The sequence below is a fragment of the Danio rerio genome, chromosome 7, assembly GCF_049306965.1.
Source record: "Danio rerio strain Tuebingen ecotype United States chromosome 7, GRCz12tu, whole genome shotgun sequence".
In the NCBI taxonomy this organism is placed as follows: Eukaryota; Metazoa; Chordata; class Actinopteri; order Cypriniformes; family Danionidae; genus Danio; species Danio rerio.
In genome coordinates, this window is record NC_133182.1 from 12,512,501 (window position 1) to 12,535,178 (window position 22,678).

The following is a 22,678-nucleotide window of genomic DNA, read 5'->3' on the forward strand; positions in this document are numbered from 1 at the left end:
CAACCACATCAACCAACCAACCAAACAACCAACCAACCAACCAACCAACCAACCTACCTACCACATCAATCAACAAACCAACCAACCACATCAATCAACCAACCAACCAACCAACCAACCAACCAACCAACGAACCAACCAACCAACCAACCAACCAACCAACCAACCACATCAATCAACCAACCAACAAACCAACCAACCAACCAACCTACCACATCAACCAACCAACTAACCAACCAACCACATCAATCAACCAAACAACAAACCAACCAACCTACCGCATCAATCAACCAACCAGCTAACCAACCAACCACATCAATCAACCAACCAACCACATCAACCAACCAATCAACCAACCAACCAACCAACCACACCAATCAACCAACCAACCAACCAACTAACCAACCAACCAACCAACCAACCACATCAACCAATCAACCAACCAACCACATCAACCAACCACATTAACCAACCACATCAATCAACCAACCAACCACATCAACCAACCAACCAACCAACCACATCAATCAACCAATTAACCAACCAACCAACCAACCAACCAACCACATCAACCAACCAACCACATCAATCAATCAACCAACCAACAAACCAACCAACCAACCAACCTACCACATCAACCAACCAACTAACCAACCAACCACAATAATCAACCAAACAACAAACCAACCAACCAACCTACCGCATCAATCAACCAACCAACCAACCACATGAATCAACCAATTAACCAACCAACCAACCAACCAACCAACCAACCAACCACATCAACCAACCAACCACATCAATCAACCAACCAACCAACCTACCACATCAACCAACCAACTAACCAACCAACCACATTAATCAACCAAACAACAAACCAACCAACCAACCTACCGCATCAATCAACCAACCAACCAACCAACCAACCACATCAATCAACCAACCAACCACATCAATCAACCAACCACATCAACCAACCAACCAACCACATCAATCAAAAAACCAACCACATCAAGCAACCAATCAACCAACCAACCAACCAACCAACCACATCAACCAATCAACCAACCAACCAACCACATTAACCAACCACATCAATCAACCAACCAACCACATCAACCAACCAACCAATCAACCAACCACATCAATCAACCAACCAACCACATCAACCAACCAACCAACCAACCACATCAATCAACCAACCATCCACATCAACCAACCAACCAACCACATCAACCAACCAACCAACCAACCAACCAACCAACCAACCACATCAATCAACCAACCAACAAACCAACCAACCAACCAACCTACCGCATCAATCAACCAAACAACAAACCAACCAACCAACCAACCAACCAACCAACCAACCACATAAACCACATCAACCAACCAACCAACCAACCAACCAACCAACCACATCAATCAACCAACCACATCAACCAACCAACCAACTACCCAACCAACCAACCAACCAACCAACCAACCAACCAACCAACCAACCAACCAACCAACCAACCACATCAACCAACCAACCAACCCCAAAAAAACTGTTAATTAATTAGTGAATCATTAAATGAATCAATAAATGACTGAATCATTGACTCAATCAAACAATTAATCATTGAATGAATTACTTCTAGTTTCACGCTTTACAGTAACATCTGAGGCCTGGATGAGTTTTGTATTGTCCTGCAGACAAGTTGAGAAGACATTTGGTCTCATTCACTAATTATTGCGTACATTTTTTGTAATGAACCGCCAACTATTCCAGCATATGTTTAATGCAGTGTCCGTCCAGCTGCAAACCAGTACTAGGAAACACCCATACGCTCAATATTTACACAGACACACACACTCATACTCTACAGACAATTTAGATCATCCAATTCACCTATAGCGCATGTTACAAACGCAAACGCACAGACACAAACACAATCCAACACACACACACTCCACACACAGCCACCCCGCCACGCTTAATGTGCTGGAGCTCTCTCCATAAAACCCATTTGTGGTCTCGCAGTGTACTGCTGAAAAAAGAGAAAGCCACCAATTTCCAGCTCGGTAAACAGAAAACCACAACACAGAGCAGTCTGAGTGCTTTCAGTTATACTTGGACTCAGAGCGTTCTGTAAAAGCAGGCATGATGGGGGGAATAGAAAGAGCAATACAGGAAATCTCTCCAGTTACGCATCCCTATACCTTTATTTATTTATTATAATTTATTTTGATTTCTTATACAATTAGACGTATCATAAGGATAAGCCCCCGGAGCAAAGAAATAGTTCATACAGACATGAATCATTATTTACTCAAACCCATGTTTTTCATCAGAATTTTTGAAGGATATTAAGGCAAAATTTTATAATTATTGTTATTTGTTTTGGAATGTGTTTGGAGCTACATAAAAACGTATAACTCATGAGAACGAGAGTCATGAGAGTCTTTCTTTTCGACCATCTTAAATCTAATTTCAAAAGTATGAAATAAGCTGAATTTTTAAATGTTATAATATATTTATTGAGGTAATCTTGAGTTTTGTTAAAGTTACTACCAAAAAATGCCTAATTTTAAAATAATAAAATATTTTCAAATATAATTAAATTTTATCTAGACAATAGCACAATATATATATATATATATATATATATATATATATATATATATATATATATATATATATATATATATATATATATAATAAAATAATAATAATAATAATAATAATAATAATATGCACAATAATATAGATAACAATATACATAATAACATAAATAATAATAGTAATAACAACAACAACAATAATATACACAATAATATAATTATAATAAAAACAACAACAACAACAACAATAATAATAATAATAATATGCACACTAATAATAATAATAACAATATACACAATAATAATATTAATAATAATAATAATAATTTTAACATTAGTAATATTATTAATAAACATAATAATAAACATAATAATAATAATAATAATAATAATAATAATAATAATAATAATAATATGCACACTAATAATAATACTAACAATATACACAACAACAACAACAACAACAATAATAATAATAATAATAATAATAATAATAATAATTTTAACATTGGTAATATTATTAATAAACACAATATTAATAATAATAATAATAATAATAATAATAATAATATGCACACTAATAATAATAATAACAATATACACAATAACAATATTAATAATAATAATAATTTTAACATTAGTAATATTATTAATAAACATATTATTAATAATAATAATAATAATAATAATAATAATAACAATAATAATATATACATATATATATATACATATATATACATATATATATATATACATATATATATATATATATATATATATATAATATTAATAATGTTATTAATAATAATACACATAATAATACGTTGATAATAAAACTAATAATAATATAAATAATAATAATAAAACATAATTTGAAAAATTGAGTAATTTTGATTGTGCTTCATTTTCAAGCTGTAATAAAACATTAAATATTAGTATACATTAAAATATATATTTACAATACAAACAATTCTGTTTCTCAGCATATGCGTCAATAAATTAAATAATAACATAATTATACAGTTTTAAACTTGCTTTCATGTTTATTTTCTTTTACGACATATTAAAATACACAGTGCGACCCCCAAAATACTAATTAACTGTCTTTTTATTTCTTTAAACTTTGCCTTTGTCTTTAAACTTTGCCGTTGTCGTTTTGTTAACCAAACAGCAATTGTTTTTTTCAACTAAAATAATATTATTAAGCGTGATCACTTATTCTTTTATTCATTCAAAAAAAGAGCAGGTCAGAATAAGCATTCGTATAATCAGGTATGCCAGGTGGTGTATGTGCAAAGTTAAGTGAACGTAACACAGTATAATTACATAATCACTTTTTTCAGTGAGCTTTAAATTGTGTTTTAAATCTGAGTCTTAAGATTCCTTGGCAAGCTCCAGTTTTCAAATAACATCTAGGAACTTTGGACTCTAATATAAAGTAGGTGTTTTGCATCAATGCAAAGTGTTAATGTCGTTTATTCCATTAGCAAGAATTAATGAATGAAAAGCAGTGTTTTTTGGGGGGGTTTTTCCCCTTCGCCCTTTTTCATCCAGCAATTACAGAGTCTGGATGTGCGCCAACATCATGGGAGCCCGCAAATATTTACTTTTGGAAACATATTTAGAATTTACTGCCATAATGAAATAACGTTTTTAGACACTAGTCACTTGTAAACAGGTAAAAAAAAAAAGCACTCAAACAATGCCGCGTTTCAAAATTGGCAATAAAAAAGCCCAAGACGTAATTGCCCCTCGCTTTAAAAAGAACTCAACCGTGCAAGTGTGACTTCAAATTTGTTTATAACGATGGAGGAAAGAAATAATCTAAAATGGCTCCACATAGATGAATCAACCCACAAATAAAAATCTAATGCATCCCACAATGCATCTGTGTTTCTCCTTGCAAGCAAAAATGCAGAAATGAGTCAGCGCCGGGTAGAAGGAATGAACGAGAAGTGCCAGAGGCTCATTAGCAGCTTTATTGCATTTCAATATTAACAGATCCATGTGACGCTCTGGAATCCTGACTGTCATCAAGCCCGGATTGAGTTTTTGGGTGGGAGGTTGGGAGGTGGATGTAACTTATCTCAATAATTGTGTACATTTGTCATTTTATTCGCACATTTGAGCGTCTCAGGAACACTTTCTGTCTAACGCGTGTATGCACATTAGTTTGTTCAACCTGAGAGCAGCACGGTGGCTCAGTGGTTAGGGCTGTCGTCTCACAGCAAGAAGGTTGCCGGTTCGAGCCCTGGCTGGGTCAGTTGGCATTTCTGTGTGGAGAGTGCATTTTCTCCCCGTATTGGCGTGTGTTTTCTCTGGGTGTTCCAGTTTCCCCAACAGTCCAAAAACAAGCGCTATAGGTCCGCTGCATAAAACATACTCTGGAATAGTTGGCGGTTCATTCCGCTGTGGCATTCACAGCCTTTGCTCAATACTTTGTTGATGCACCTTTGGCAGCAATTACAGCGTCAAGTCTTTTTAAATATGATGCCAGAAGCTTGGCACACCTGTCTTTGGCAATTTTTGCTCATTCCTCTTTGCAGTACCTCTCAAGCTTTATCAGGTTGGATGGGAAGAGACAGTTTACAGCCATTTTCAGATCTCTCCAGAGATGTTCAATAGGATTTAGGTCTGGGTTCTGGTTGGACCACTCAAGTACATTCACTGAGTTGTTGTGAAGCCACTCCATTGATATTTTAACGATGTGCTTTGGGTCATTGTCCTGCTGGAAGATAAACCGTCGCCCCAGTCTGAGGTCAAGAGCACTCTGAAGCAGGTTTTCATTCAGGATGTCTCTGTACATCGCTGCATTCATCTTTCCCTCTATCCTGACCAGTCTTCCAGTTCCTGCTGCTGATAAACATCCCCACAGCATGATGCTGCCACCACCATGCCTTACTGTAGGGATGGTATTAGCCTGGTGACAAGCGGTGCCTGGTTTTCTCCAAACGTAACACCTGGCATTCACTCCAAAGAGTTCACTTTTAGTCTCATCAGACCAGAGAATTTTGTTTCTTATGGTCTGAGAGTCCTTCAGATGCCTTTTGGCAAATTCCAGGCGGGGAGTGGCCTTCAGTCTGGCCACTCTACCATACAGGTCTGATTGGTGGATTGCTGCACAGATGGTTGTCCTTCTGTAAGGTTCTCCTCTCTCCACAGAAGCAAGCTATAGAACTCAAACAGAGTGACTATCAGGTTATTGATCACCTCCCTGACTAATACCCTTCTCCCCTGTTTGCTCAGTTTAGATGGCTAGACAGCTCTAGGAAGAGTCCTGGTGGTTCCAAACATCTCCCACTTACTGATGATGGAGGCCACTGTGCTCATTGGAACTTTCAGAGCAGCAGAACTGTTTCTGTAACCTTCCCCAGCCTTATGCCTTGAGACAATCCTGTCTCGGAGGTCTACAGTCAATTCTTTTGTCTTCATGCTTGGTTTGTGCTTTGACACGCCCTCTCAACCCTGGGACCATAAATAAACAGGTGTATGCCTTTTTAAATCATGTCCAATCAGCTGAATTGACCACAGGTGAACTCCAATTAAGCTGCTGAAACATCTCAAGAATGATCAGTGGAAACTGAATGTACCTGAGCTCAATTTAGAGCTTTTCAGCAAAGGCTGCCAATATTGATGTACAAGTGATTTTTCAGGTTTTTTATTTTTAATAAATTTGCACTTTATTTTTATATATTTTATTTGATATATTTTTATACTGGTGCACCTGGAGGAAACCCACATGGGGAGAACATGCAAACTCCACACAGAAATGTCAACTGACCCAGGTGAGGCTCGACGTCTTCGTCACCATATGGGGCATAGGAGCAGGACGTGTGTTTGGATATAACTCATTTTTTTGACCACAATTAATTATTGTTGTTCATTTATTTGTTTGCTGAAAATTTGAACTGAATTTAAAAATAGATTTGAAACAAATCTTTGTGGTTAACAATCTAAATTAATTATGTAGGCTAAAGCATGTCTTCAGTGGAGTGCGTCCAACACTGTTTCCTATCCACGAAAATAAAGGAGTAAAGTAAAAAGAAAAAGTAAAGTAAAGAGAAAGTAATGGAGGATGCTCGTTCTTTATTCTCGCGCTGCAACTGTTTTCTGGCTAGTGTTCAGTTTGTCCATTTACAAAGTCCGCCATGTAAATAGCAAATGCGTGACACAACTGACTCTTAAAGGAAGGAAAGATGAGACTCTGATTGGTTTGATGTACGTTATGCTCAAAACACACCCATAACTCATTAAGAGAATAAGCTCAACCCTGTTAGACCATGCACTGCGACCATTTTTCCCACCTTAAAATAGCAAAAGTGGATTCAGATTTGCTCTTTATGCTTTTTCGCCCTGTGCTTTAGATCTAGATCATTAAAATAAAGCCCAAACTGACTAGAGTAATGATGCTGATAAACTTAGCCTTGTATCACAAGAAAAATAAAATGGAAACCAAATAACAAAATTTCTCACAATATAAGTATTTTACTCCATATTTGATCTAATAAGAGCTTTCAAAATCATAAAGAAATTCTTTTGAAAAGTCGCGCACACATAATTAACTTTCTCATGTCATCGCAATGCATTTTCCCACAAAGGATACATGTGGTGTTGCCAAAGCTATCTTAGAAGGCAACACAGTCATGCTTCCTACACACTGGAACCAGCTTTGTGTGGGGAGCAAGCTTACGGTGCCTAAAAATGCTGCCTACGCAGTTTACTAGGATTTGGAACACAGCAGCGATAAAAAAAGAGCACTTTTACTGTAAGACAGAGGAATTTTTTGGATGAGGAATAATCCTCAGCAGCCATCAAACACAAAACCGTACCAAAATCAATACAAAACTCAAGACAAGTGCCACAGAAATAGCTGGCTATATTCAGCCGCACGGTGTTCAGAAATAAAAATTAGCTGTCTTAAATAATTTGGGGAGTGGCTGTTACATAAAACGCTTGAGTTATTTGATATTTTTATAAACAGACATGATTTCAGCAGTGGCGTCCGGCCTGAAAACGCAAAACGTGCCCGGCAGACTGAGTGTTTTGGGTAATAATCTTAAATAAATGACAACTAGCTATTTACAAGCAAGAGCCGCAGCATGAAGTGTATTATTTCTCACAGATGGACTTGAAATTCCCCTCAAATGCTTTAAAGGGAATCAATAACTCTATCTGCAGTCCCAGAATGCAAACAATCCGTCTGTTGGCAATCCCATAAATTAGGCAGGCAAATAAAGCTGCCAATGCGTGCACTAACCGAAGACCACAGGGAACGTCTGACTGGCTAAAACGCATACGGGTTTATGGCTTTCGAGTGTTTCTAAAGCTTGAGGATTATTTGATTTGATATGGCAATAAACATTAAGACGCAAGTAAAAGAAAGAAAAAGCCAATGACTCATTGGAATGTATGGAATCATGTGGAGTGGCAAAATTTATCGAAATAAAACCAATGTGGCTCAGTGCAATTATCAAATGGTAGAAGCTGAAATTTGAAGGGTTAGTTCACCCAAAAATGTATATGTACTCACTTTTTTTCTCACTGTCAAGTGGTTCCATACTTATTTATTCTGATAAACACTAAATATATTTTGAAGAAAGCTGAAAACCTGCAACCATTGACTTTTATAGTGGGAAAAACAAATACTATGAAAATCAATGGTTATTGGTTTCCAACATTTTTCTAAATATCTTCTTTTGTTTTCAACAGAAGATGATGGTTTGAAGAAACCTGAAAACCTGTAACAACTGACTTCTATAGCAGGGAAAAAATAGTATAGATGTAAATGGTTACAGGTTTCCAACATTTTACAAAATATCTTCTTTTGTGTTAAACAGAAGAAAGAAGATATTTTGAAGAAAGCTGAAAACCATTGACTTCCATAGTGGGAAAAACAAATATGGAAGTCAATGGTTACTGGTTTCCAATATTTTTTAAATATCTTCTTTTGTGTTCAACAGAAGAAATACGATACTTTGAAGAAACCTGGAAGCTTGTAACCACTGACTTCAGTAGTAGGAAGAAACACACACTATGTAAGACAATAGTTACCGGTTTCCAACAATTTCCAAAATATCTTATTTGGTGTACAACAGAAGAAAAAAGATATTTTAAGGAAACCTGAAAACTTGTAACCACTAACTTCCAAAGTAGGAAAAAAAAATACCATGGATGTCAATGGTTACAGGTTTCCAACATTTTTCAAAATATCTTCTTTTGTGTTCAACGGAAGATAGAAGACATTTGGATGAAAACTGAAAACCTGTAACCACTGACTTCCATAGTATATTTTAAAGAAACCTGAAAACCTGTAACCACTGACTTCCATAGTATATTTTGAAGAAACCTGAAAACCTGTAACTACTGACTTCCATAGTAGAAAAAACAAATACAATGGAAGTCAACGGTTACCGGTTTCCAACATTTTTTGAAACATCCTTTTTTGTGTTCAACAGAACAAACAAACTCAAACAGTATTGGAACAAGTAAAGGGTTGAGTAAAGGATGACAGAATATATATACATATATTTACATATATACACACACAAACACACACACACAGTTGAAGTCAGAATTATTAGCCCCCCTGTTTATTTTTCTCCCCTAATTTCTGTTTAACGGAGAAATTTTTTTCAACACATTTCTAAACATAATACAGTAGTTTTAATAACTCATCTCTAACAACTGATTGATTTTCTTTGCCATGATGACAGTAAGTAATATTTTACTAGGCATTTGTCAAGACACTTCTATACAGCTTACAGTGACATTTAATGGATTAACTAGGTTAATTAGGTTAACTAGGCAGGTTAGGGTAATTAGGCAAGTTATTGTATAATGATGGTTTGTTCTGTAGACAATCGAAAAGGTTAAAGGGCTAATCATTTTGTCCCTAAAATGGTGTTTAAAAAACTAAAAAAACGCTTTAATTCTAGCTGAAATGAAACAAATAAGACTTTCTCCAGAAGAAAAAATATTATCAGACATATTGTGAAAATGGTCTTGCTCTGTTAAACATAATTTGGGAAATATTTAAAAAATCAAAAATCAAACGGAGGCTAATAATTCTGATTTTAACTATACATACATATATACATACATACATACATACATATATATATATATATATATATATATATATATATATATATATATATATATATATATATATATATATATATATATATATATATATATATATATAATTATTATTTTTTTTTATTATATTTTTTTTTCAGAGTGTTTCACAGAGTTTTAGAGAGTTCAGAGTAAATTGTGGCACTGTGTGTTTTTAAATGCACACTGTTCATAATCGTCTGTTTTCAGTAATCCAGATGAACTCATCTCTTCATCTGTTTTGAGTTTGTCTTGCTTATAATGTGCATTTGGGAAAAAAAACATGCGCCAACATCTTCCAAACTTGTAATAAAAAGCACTTATAAACCTACTGTCAACAAGAGCCTTAGCCATTCCCTGCTTTTCTCTATTATTTATTTTTAGATGTTTAATATTGAGTAGTTGCAGAAGATGATATTAGCATTAGAAAATGTAGAGTTTACAACAGCCGTTCATTCATTCATTTTCTTGTCGGCTTAGTCCCTGGGAAAACACAACAGCCATAAAATCTGAAATGTATGGCTCTCTTAATTTTAATTCATCAGAATTTTTAAGTAATACTTTATTTAATTTAATTTATTTATAATGCTTATGTTTTTGTAATGTAAATGGTTCTTATTCTTTTAATATTTTTTAAAATAACAACAACAACACTTTGTTTAATTGTAATACAGTTTTATTATTAATTTATACTTTATTGAAATGGTATATTTCTTATTTTAATAAAAAAATAAATATTGCTAGTTTCTTAATACAATTTATTTATTTTAAACATTTAATATTAAATATTTCTTTTATTACTATGTTGTTCTTTAATAAAAATGAAAACAACAACAAAAACGATAATAATAAGAAGTCAAAAAAGGTCTAACTGTGAATTTTAAATCACTTTTCCAATCCACAACGCAATTTTATTAAAAAACAAAACAAAACTAAAGCAAAACTAAAAAAAACAAACCCCAAAAAAAACTAAACAAAATAAAATAGAAACAAAACTAAACCCCAAAAAACAAAACTAAAAAACTAAACCAAAAAACAAAACAAAATAAAAAAAGAAAGGAAACAAAACTAAACTAAACAAAAGCAAAACTAAAAAACTAAACCAAAAAACAAAACTAAATTTAAAAAAGGAAACAAAACTAAACTAAACAAAATCAAAACTAAAAAGACTAAACCTAAAAACAAAACAAAATTTAAAAAAGAAACAAAACTAAACTAAACTAAAGCAAAACTAAAAAAAATCAAACCAAAAAACAAAACAAAATTTACAAAAGGAAACAAAACTAAACAAAAGCAAAACAAAAAAAAAAAAAAAAAAACAAAGCCAAAAAACTCCAGCAAAACTCTACAAATAAAAGCAAGACTGTGCTCATGTATGTGTGTGTACCTACGTTCTTCAGGTGAGACGTGGGGCAGAGCCTGACCTCGGATCAGTCTACAGGTGGAGCCGTCTCCAGCACACACACCACAGTTGTCCTCTTTAGCGTTGCTGCCCAGCTGTCTGTCACAGCCAACCTCCTGTTAGAAACCACACAAATCCATCACAAATTAAAATCCAAAAGCACAAGATGGTCAAGACATGACACATAAAGCCAGGAAAGATTCCATTCAGTCTAAAAAAATACTCATAACAATAAAGACCATATTTTTTACTATGACACTAATCCTGCCTGTAGATATGGATACCCCTGTCTAAATAAATGATTCACTGAATCAATGATTCAATTCTTTTATTCAGTGAGGATCAATGAAAGAGTTCAAAAAGAGTTCATCCCTTTCCCTTATACCTTCAAAGGGTTTACCTTCAGTTTTGAAGGGATTAGGGCACAGAGACAGGCCTTTCCAAATGGACAGGGAACAACTTCCCTGCGCAAAGGATCATGGGGGTTTTAAAGGCCCTTCGAAGTAGCCAATCTTGAGCACTTCGCTTTGGAACAACACTTCAGTATGGTGGCCATGATTGTTAAGTGCGCTACGGGGGCGATATATCTCATTTGGAATGCAAACACTCATGCCTTTATGAACAAATCATTGAATCGCTGAGTCAAATGAATGAACTATTTGGAAACAGATTCGATCGGAAACAAAAATTTGAACTGTTGTTTTGAGCAGCTCAAATGTTCTTCTCTTGCATTTAAAGTATTTCAAAATACGCCACCACAAAAACTGCTGGGTTGTTGTAACCCAAATGTTCAAGGTCAAATATGGATGAACCCAATCGTTCCGTTGACTTTTAAAATTTTATTTTACTTTAAATTACAATTTTCAACCAACGATGGTTTTTTTTTTTATAGATATTTGACCCACTAGGTTACAACAACACAGCATTTTAAAACTGTAACGAAGGAATTTAAAATGTAGCACATTCAATATAGGGGTGCACAATATATTGTTTGAGCATCGATATCAGAATGTGTGTATCCGCAATAGTCTGATCGCAGGATTAGATTATTTATTAAAGAGAAAAAAATAAAGATATTAATAGTTATGACCATGTTATTATATGTTTAATTCTTCAATTTCTGTACCTGAATGCTGTTAGACTCTCTAGAAAAGCATGAAGCACTGTTTATTTAATGTTTATTTTTGCTCTGTTGTATATATACAGTTGAAGTCAGAGTTATTAGCCCCCCTTTGATTATTTTTTTTTTCTCTTTTAAATATTTCCCAAATGATGTTTAATAGAGCAAGGACATTTTCACAGAATGTCTGATAATATTTTTTTCTTCAGAAGAAAGTCTTATTTGTTTTATTTTGGCAAGAATAAAAGCAGTTTTTAATTTTTTAAACACCATTTTAAGGTCAATATTATTCGCCCCTTTAAGCTATATATTCTTTCAACAGTCTACAGAACAAACCATCATTGTACAATAACTTGCCTAAATACCCTAAATTGCCTATTTAACCTAATTAACCTAATTAGGCCTTTAAATGTCACTTTAAGCGGTAGAGAAGTGCCGTGTACATAAAATATAGTCCTGTATATAAAATATAGTAAAATATTATTTACTGTCATCATGGCAAAGATAACATAAATCAGTTATTAGAAATGAGTTATTAAAATGATCATGTTTAGAAATGTGTTGAAAAAATTTGTTAAACAGAAAATGGGGAAAAAATAAACAGAGGGGCTAATATTTCTGGCTTAAACTGTGTGTGTGTGTGTGTGTGTGTGTGTGTGTGTGTGTGTGTGTGTGTGTGTGTGTGTGTGTGTGTGTGTGTGTGTGTGTGTGTCTGTGTGTGTGTGTGTGTGTGTGTGTGGGTGGGTGTGCGTGTGCGTATACACACACACCAGGGGCGTAGATTTAGGGTGGACGGTGGGAACGCGTCCCCACCAATATCCACAAACTACTGAAATGTCCCCACCAATAATTGAATTCACTTAAAAACATCGCGCTGTCAGTGAATCACGTTCTCTCCTCGAGTCGCACCGCCCCCAAACACATATGAACATTGTGATTGGGTGTGCCTTTCCCTGTAGTATATGTGAGTGGCTGCTTTCAGATCATAGTCTCAGATACAAACAGCGCCAAAACAACTGCGCGGAAGGAATTTCCCGATGTGTGAGGTGTGTGCCTCGCACAAGTGAGGATGGAGGTAGCAAGAAGAGGTGGACATATAGAGCTTATTCCAACGAAAAGTGTAAGTCACATAAACTCAAGTTCGCTACTGAATGAGTCCATCATGATAATGCCGTTATGCTAGTGTTTTCACCGCTTTTACGTTCAGTCTAACGTTAAAACAGACTAACGTTAGTCTGTAAACAATATTCCCTGAAAACTAACTGCAAAATAAACACCTACATGTAAACATATGACCCTGCCAGTTCTCCTAATCTCTTAGAGTAACATCTCCAATTTTGGTTGAAACAATTTGTCAGAAAAATTACAGCCTGTGCTCCATCTTTTAATAATACTGTGAGACATGTTTAATTTGTACGAAAAATGAACGAAAGTTTTTATTAAACTCTCTCTTTATCAGTTAATAAACATTATTTTAACATAACAATTTCAGGCCTGTAGCCAGCTTATTGAAAGGGGTTATTTGTTTTCTGAAAAACTGAACCTTTTTGCAGTTATTCACCTAATTTTCTGTTTAATTGAGGAATAAATATGACATTTTAGTGAAATATTAAGAACTAATTTTTGCTGGATAATCTTGTTGGATAGTTATTACAACAACACTTTTTGATGTACCAAAACAATTTCCTACCATTTTGTCAAATTGCTTTATTTACACATTTAAACTGTAAGTTTTATTACAGTTTTATAAATAATAAAAATACTTAGACAACTAGAAATTAGGACTTTAAATTCTTAGAATAAAGTAATGAAGTACAGTACAGATGCCAAAACCTCAAAATGCCATGCAAAATGAGCATTTTTCTCAGCCTTGTATATTTATGTTGAGTTATTTCACTTTAAAGGCAATGAAAAGAACGTATTTGTCACTATAAAAGGTAAATCACAGAGTCCACACACAGGAGTTGAAGAAAAATGCTAATTTTAGAAGAAAATATGAAATGGCATTTAGAGGTTTTTGCATCTAAACTCTTCAAATATAAAAAATATACTCATTTTTAAAATACAATTTTTTTATCATAATTTTCTTTGGGAAATCTGTTAAAACTTGATTTAAATTAAAAACTGAAGCCTATAGGCAAACAACAAACTGGCCGGCGCATTCAACCTTCCTTTTTTCCAAAATTTGACCATTTGAATAATAAGATAAATTCAAACATAATAATAATAATCCAACTTTTGGTCTTTCAAACCACTTGACCCCCCTTGACTACATGCATGACTATTTAATTTAACTTAATAAATTGTAAGAAGAGAGGATTACTTAATAATAAATTTTAGTAGCAGTTAAATAATAAATAGCAATATATATATATATATAAAAAAAAAAAATATATATATATATATATATATTTATATATATATATATATATATATATATATATATATATATATATAAACAATTGACATTTATGCATTTATGCACAACTGTTGCATAAATGCAATATCACACTCGTAGCAGTGCAATATGGCTGTATTTCTACCACCAGTGCTGATATGCAGTCATATTGCACTGTTAATCATGTGATGTTCATGTGTGTATTTATATTTATACATATACACAGCACACAAATCTCATCTCATCACATCTATACGTTGTTTGAGTTGTCATCCTGATAAATGTTGCGTCAAATATGAACAAAACCCAATGATGATTTTTTAAAATTAAATTAAAATTAATTCTTAACTCAGTGGTTGTTTTTCCCACATTTAACCCAGCATTAAATTACAACAACCCAGCATTATTAGTGTATAAAAAAAAACAACAACAAAAAATATTTTGCCTAAATTATGCAAGCGGCTCAGTGGGTAGCATTGTCGCCTCACAGCAAGAAGGTCGCGGGTTCAAGCCCCGGCTGGGCCATTTGGCATTTCAGTGTGGAGTTTGCATGTTTTCCCCCTCTTTGCATGTGTTTCCTCCAGGTGCTCTGGTTTCCCCCACAGTCCAAAGACATGCGCTATAGGTGAATCGAATAAGCTAAATTGGCCAGTGTATGAGTGTGTGAATGCAAGAGTGTATAGATGTTTCCCAGTAGTGGGCTGCGGCTGGAAGGGCATCCGCTGGATAAAACATATGCTGGAATAGCGGTTCATTTCACTGTGGCGACCCCTGATTAATAAATGTACTAAGCTGAAAATAAAATGAATGAATGAATCCAGCCCACAGTATTACCATGGTAGATTCAAATTAATGCAGAACAGAAAGCTATCATGCTCTGGTGTAGATGCCAATGCAGTTATCATTTTTGGTGTAAACTGTCTTTTATATTCCAACTCGGACTCATTATCAGCTCTTTACCATTTTTCTGATTCATCCCCAGAGCTGACACACTTTTTGGAAAGAAATGCAACTTATTTCTGACAGATCGACGGGACTTCGACCAACAAATCATGCTTCGGCCGTAAAAGAAACTGACAGTAAAATGAATGCATTGAGAGACTGGCCAGAACACGGCTCCAAACTACAATGTTTAAGCTTAACTAGCACCATAAAAATTCATGGAGAGCCAACATATAAAACATGAGAGAACACTGAATCTTTTTCTTTCTTTTTCGAAGTTTCTTGCACACAACCTTCCTCTCAGCGTCCACAATATTTTCCCAGAAATCTGTGACGGTGATGCTCTGCTAGAAATCTGCCATCCGCACCAGAAAAAGCATGCCCAGTTTTAATGCGAGACTCTGTTTACACTAGCCGGATGATAGGAAAAGCAGCCAGAGAAAGCAAACAGCACGATTTTACCCAGTAGCTCTGGTAAACAAGCACAAGTAAACAGACAAGCTTCATTTACGCCAATTTACCTAATACTCGCAGGAGGTGAGGTCAAACTGGGTGCAACGCAAGAAAATTTCGCATTTGCTTAGCAATCATTTGGGAGTTTCAGGATAGCAAGGCCAAATCGATGCATTAAAAACAATGCACTCTCAATAAATAATAAAACATTAAATAAATAAATAATTAATAAAGTATTCAATACATAAATAATTAATAAAACAATGAATACATTTTATCTGAACAATATTCCAATCATCAAGTACATGTAAATTAAAACAGCAAATTCATTAAATAAATAATAAAATATTTAATAAATAAATAAATGAAAAAACACAAAAATAAAAGCATTCAATGGTTGAATAACTAATAAAACAATAAATGAATATATTTAATCTGAAAAAAATATAAGTATCTTGTAGATGTAAATAAAAACACACCTAGGTCACTAAATAAATTATATAAAAAAAATAAATAAATAAAAAAAAAATAAATAAATAATTTATAGAAATACATTAATTAATTAATTAATTAATTAATTAATTAATTTAAATGTAACAATATTCAAAGTATTAAATACATGTAAATTAAAGCAAATTTTTGTGAATAAATAATAAATTGTTTAATAATTAAATAAATAAATAAATAAATAAATAAATAAATAAATAATAAATTTAGAAGATAAATAATAAAGCATTTAATACATAAATAAGTTATAAAACAATAAATAAAATAATAAATTATTTTAATCTGAAAAATGTTCAAAGTATCAAATGCATGTAAATTAAAGCAAATTCAATAAATAATAAAATATTTCATAAATAAAAATAATAAAATACTTAAAAATAAATAAATAATTATAAATAATTCATATAAATAAATTCATAAATTCATATAAATACGTTAATTAATTAATTATTTTATTAATTAATTAATTTAAATTGAACAATAATGAAAGTATCAAATACATGTAAATTAAAGCAAATTTTTGTAAATAAAAAATAAAATATTTCATAAATAAATAAATAACAAATAAATAAATAACAATAAATGTAATAAATAAATAGTAAAGCATCTAATAATTAAATAACTAAGAAAACATTAAATAAATAAATATATTTAATCTGAACAATATTTAAAGAATCAAATACATGTAAATGAAAGCAAATTCAGTAAATAAATAATAAAACATTGACTAAAATAAATAATAAAACATTAATTCAATAAATCAAAAGTAAAGCATTCAATACATAAATTAGTAATAAAACAATAAATAAATAATAAATTAATTAGTTATTTTAATCTGAACAATATTCAAAGTATCAAATACATGTAATTCAGTTATTTAGTATATAAATAATAAAACATTTAATAAATAAATAAATAAATAATAAAACTGTCAATAAATAAAAAAAGCATCCAATAATTAAATAACTAATAAAACATTAAATAAATAAATAAATATATTTAATCTGAACATAATTCAAAGTATCAAATATACTTTGAATGTTATTTTACTAAAAGAAGCAAAGTAGACAATATTTTACCAACTCAATCATCTGGGTACTTCTCACCTACTCTTTTATTACTATTCTTTTAAGTATGAATTTGCACATCCACTCACTGGCCACTTTATTAGGTACACCTTACTAGTACTGGCTTGGACCCCATTTTGTCTTCAGAACTATATTAATTCTTCGTGGCATAAATTCAACAAGGTACTCAAGGTGCTCAGAGATTTTGATCCATATTGACATGATAGCATCACGCAGTTGCTGCAGATCTGTCGGCTGCACATCCATGATGTGAATCTTCTGTTCCACCACATCCCAAATGTGCTCTATTGAATTGAGACCTGGTGACTGTTTAGGCCATTTGAGTACAGTGAACTCATTGTCATGTTCAAAACAATAGTCTGAGATGATTCACGCTTTATGACATGGAGCGTTATCCTGCTGGATATGGCCATCAGAAGATGGGTACACTGTGGTCATTAAGGGATGGATACACAGGTAGGCTGTGATGTTGACACAATGCTCAATTGGTACTAATGGGCCCAAAGTGTAACAAGAAAATATGCCCACACCATTACACCACCACCACCACCAGCCTAAACCATTGATGCAAGACATGCTGCCATGTGATTGGCTGATTAGAAATTGGCGTTAACGAGCAGTTGGACAGGTGTACCTAATAAAGTGGCCGGTGAGTGTATACTGTTTTTTTTACAAACTATACAAAGTACTATGGAAGTATGCAACATCGGTCACAGCCGAACATGTGAACCAGGATTAAATACATTTCTGTGTAAAAGCAAACCTGCATGTCTTTATTTTAATGTGGAACAACAAAAAGAAGGAAAAGTCAACATAACTAAACTGAACATCGATGAACACTTTTAAGCTCTGCAAATGGCTAAAATGGCTCCATACACCACTTTGCATCCCCTTCCAATATTTGTGAAGCCACCTGATAGTTTTGTGCGAGAAACAGACAAACACATTTGAATTTCAGCTGTAATTCGGTTAAAACTTTGACCCTCCGGTGTAGCTCTCGAATCTCATAATGCTATATTCATGCTGCACATTTTCAAATTGGCACATCATGTTCAGTTATGAAACACGCAAAAGCAAATCGATGTCAAGCCTGGCAAAACATGCCTAATACGTGCCATATTTCAATACATTTGAGACCACAAAAGAGATTTTGTTTTGAAGATTTAAGACTGTTCCAGCCACACAAAGCTTATGTGTGACTTCTGTGGGCTTGAGCACACAATGATTATTTGTATGAGGAACGGAGGACAAAAAACTGAACTGAAGTAAATACAGTTAAAATCAGAATTATTAAACCCCCTTTGATTTTTTTTTCTTTTTTAAATATTTTCCTGTAATATTTCCTAACTATGTTTAAAAGAGTAAGGAAATTTTCACAGTAATTCTGATAATATTTTTTCCTCTGGAGAAAATCTTATTTGTTTTATTTAGGCTAGAATAAAAGCCGTTTTAATTTTCTTATGATCTTAAGATCTTATGATTTTAAGGTCTAAATTATTAGCCCCTTAAGCTATATTTTTTCAATTGTCTAAAGAACAAACCATCGTTATACAATAACTTACCTAATTACCCTAACCTGCCTAATTGACCTAATTACCCTAGTTAAGCCTTTAAATGTCACTTTAAGCTGTATAGAAGTGTCTTAAAAAAAATCTAGTCTAATATAATTTACTGTCATCATGGTGAACATAAAATAAATCAGTTATTAGAAATTAGTTATTATGGTGGCTTGAGAAATTAAGCCAACATACTGTTACACTACATAAACGTATTATTTTTCCGTCTTCTTCTTAGACTATTTTAAGAACGCATCTCCTCCTAGAATTATTCAAACACTCATGCATGTAAAAATGATAAAAACAGAATAATTTGTTTGAGCTACATAAACATTACTTAAAATGTCCTTTGGACTAAACCAGGGGTTTTCAAAGTGTGAGGCGCGCCTCCCCTGGGGGGCGCCAGAGCATGTCAGGGGAGGCGCGGGAAAAAATATTATATAATAAAAATATAATTATTAAGTTTAATTATTGTATGTATTTTTTATTATTTTTAAACGTTTTAATTAAACAAAGCTAAAAAAAAATAATACGTCAAAAATAAGAAAGCCTTTTTTACCCAGAAGGCCATAGCTGTGAATTCGCTTCTGTTTGGCAAGCCTGCCAATACAGGTATATACCTGCTAATACAATGGGTCGGTTTCTGAGACCCCCCGATTCAAAGCCTTCAAGTTCAGGGCTCAAACCCAAAAGACGACGATATGATGATCAGTATTTGAGTTTAGGATTTACGTGGACAGGACCAGCTGATGAACCACGACCTTTATGTGTGGTTTGTCAAGATATTTTGGCTAATGACAGCATAAGACCCGCTGAACTTCCACTGTTTTGACTGGGATGGACAGTTCTTGGATCTGTTCTATTCATATTGAACCATCATCCTAGTTTTAAAAACGTTATATTAAAATACTTGTTATTACTCTGTAAATAATTGCACTTTCATGCAAATGATGATAAAAGTGAGTTAACAGTCTGACATCTGTCTGTGTCTTTATATATATATATATGTGTGTGTGTGTGTGTGAGTGTGTGTGTGTGTGTGTGTGTGTGTGTGTGTGTGTGTGTGTGTGTGTGTGTGTGTGTGTGTGTGTGTGTGTGTGTGTGTGTGTGCGTGTTTGGGAGGAGGGGGGCGCCAATGGATAAGTTGTGTCAAAAGGGAGGCCCACTGTCTTAGACTTTGAAAAACCCTGGACTAAACTAATAGAACATAGATTCGATGCGATAAAATTTGTAGGAAGAGTTTGTTAGTGTAAAACATGTCATTTCCTATTGCCAGCAGGTGGCACTATAACCGTACGTTCAAACTGAAAGCGGCGAGAGCGTCAAAGTAGCTGGAAGTCATTCATTTTCGATGAGAGCCGGGAGTGATAAACGGCGAGGAGCAGCACGGCGCGTCTTCGCCGGTTTGGGCATGGAGGAAAGTTGAAATCAAGTTAATTTTATGGTAATGAGCTATGATGCGGTTCAGTGGCAAGCAATCAGAATGAAGTAGTCACTCGCTTGAGAGGAGTTCAGAGAACACAGACCTGTAAACTTTGGTTCCGACCACAGTAGTTCCCAAGTGTTTGATAATTGCACTGGCTGGATTTTCTATTTTTACAATGGAACATGCATTAAATAAATTACTTGCGAGTTACTGATGTGCATAAATGTTTTATATATTTATGCTTGAAAAAGAGGGAATCTCATTACAAAATGAGATTACAAAACAGTATTGCTGCTTCAGGATATTTCAGACATATGGACACATTGGATAAAGTGGAGCAAAGCCACACCACACGCAACTTGATCTTCCATTGTTAAATGAATTTGATAAGAAGTGCGCAACATTTTCACACTAGAAAGCATGTTTTATGCGGAAATGTAACTGATATGCTGCAACGGCTCCTTTAAATACAAGATCAAAGTAGCGAATTTTGACGCTGTCGCCGCCATAGCTGAAGGTAGACAGCGTTGTCACCAGGGCGGCCAGAGTGACCTTGGACGCTTTCACTGCTTTCAGTGTGAACACAAAGTAACTGTATCAGGATATTGGCATGTAAACGTTTTCAGGTCAGAACTGTTATAAAACATGTGAATTTTGAGGCAGATCAGACAATGCATGTCTGATTTCTAATGGCTTCCTGTTTCGCAAAGTTTGCGAGGCCGCCACAAACATGTCCTTTGACAAATACTCTAAATATTCGCAATTTAACATCGCCAAGCCCTTTAGATGACAAAAGCCAAGTTTGGTGTTGATCCGATTAAATACCTAGGAGGAGTTTGTTAAAATAAAATGCCTTAAAATGGCAAAAACTGCAGAGGAGGATAAAAATATCTGACTTCCAGTTGGGTTTGAGATTTCGCTCCAAGAGACTTTTACGTAGGTTTTGGCATGTTTGATGTGTGTTCCAATTTTTGTGTGTGTGCGTGATTCGTAGCTCAGGGGCCAGTCCGTTAAAAGTGCATAGGTGGCGCTGTCAAGCCATTTTGACACACCCACTTCCAAAACCTATAACAAATGCAAATTTTCGTGTTCCTAAATATAGTCTACTCCATATTTTTTTTTCCAAACTACTCTAAATGAACATATTTCAAAAAAAAAATATTTTTCTAAGATAGCAGGTCAATTCCTGAGTTAATTTGTATATTATACAAAAATTAGGTTTTTAATTGCGATTACGCAATTACGTCATAATGCAAAATGTCACCATTTAGCAACTTTTTGCAACAAACATTCTGCCTTTAGCAACTTCTTCTGAAAATGAGTTGGCAGCTGTCTGGCAGGCACACAACGTCAACATTTTGGATTCTGGTCACTTTCCAACCTAAAAACAACCAAAAATCACATCTACTGATGTTACAGCTTGACGTTGTGTGAACATTACTACTATGTCGTCTGTTAGAGGTTGGATTTCGGTTGCCATACCTGATGAATAAATGTCAGTATTTTACGTCAATATGACGTTGGTTTAAGATGCCGGCTTCATATATGATTTGTGTCACTTTCCAACACAACTACCCTGCTGAAAAATCCAGCTTAAACCAGCCTAGACTGGTTGGCTGGTTTTAGCTGGTCGACCAGCCTGGTTTTAGAGGGGTTTTGGCCACTTCCAGGCTGGTTTCCAGCCATTTCCAGCCTGGTCTTTGCTGGTTAGGCTGGGAGATGACCAGCTAAAACCAGCTTGACCAGCCTAGCCAGGCTGGGAGTCCAGCCAAAACAAGCTATGTCCAGCTTAAACCCGGCTGGTCAAGCTGGTTTTAGCTGGATTTAGCTTGTCATTTTCCAGCCTGACCAGCTAAGACCAGGCTGGAAATGGCTGGAAACCAGCCTGGAAGTGGCCAAAACCCCTCTAAAACCAGCCTGGTCGACCAGCTAAAACCAGCCAACCAGCCTAGGCTGGTTTAAGCTGGATTTTTTAGCAGGGTAAAAATCAACCAAATATCAACATCATTCGACATACTTATTAGACATCAAAATAACAATATCCTTAGATGCTGGCTAGACAC

The 22,678-nt window shown here is 34.1% G+C and overlaps 1 protein-coding gene across 3 annotated transcripts in view; it reads right to left on the reverse strand.

Annotated features, from left to right (window-relative positions):
- Positions 1 to 22,678, reverse strand: part of adamtsl3 (ADAMTS-like 3) — a 391,526-nt gene that overhangs the window by 147,350 nt on the left and 221,498 nt on the right. For all 3 annotated transcript variants that reach the window (XM_003198899.7, XM_068222541.2, XM_068222542.2), the window contains exon 7: positions 11,115 to 11,241. In XM_003198899.7, the coding sequence (XP_003198947.5) occupies positions 11,115 to 11,241 (127 nt within the window). The remainder of the gene's footprint in view (positions 1 to 11,114; positions 11,242 to 22,678) is intronic.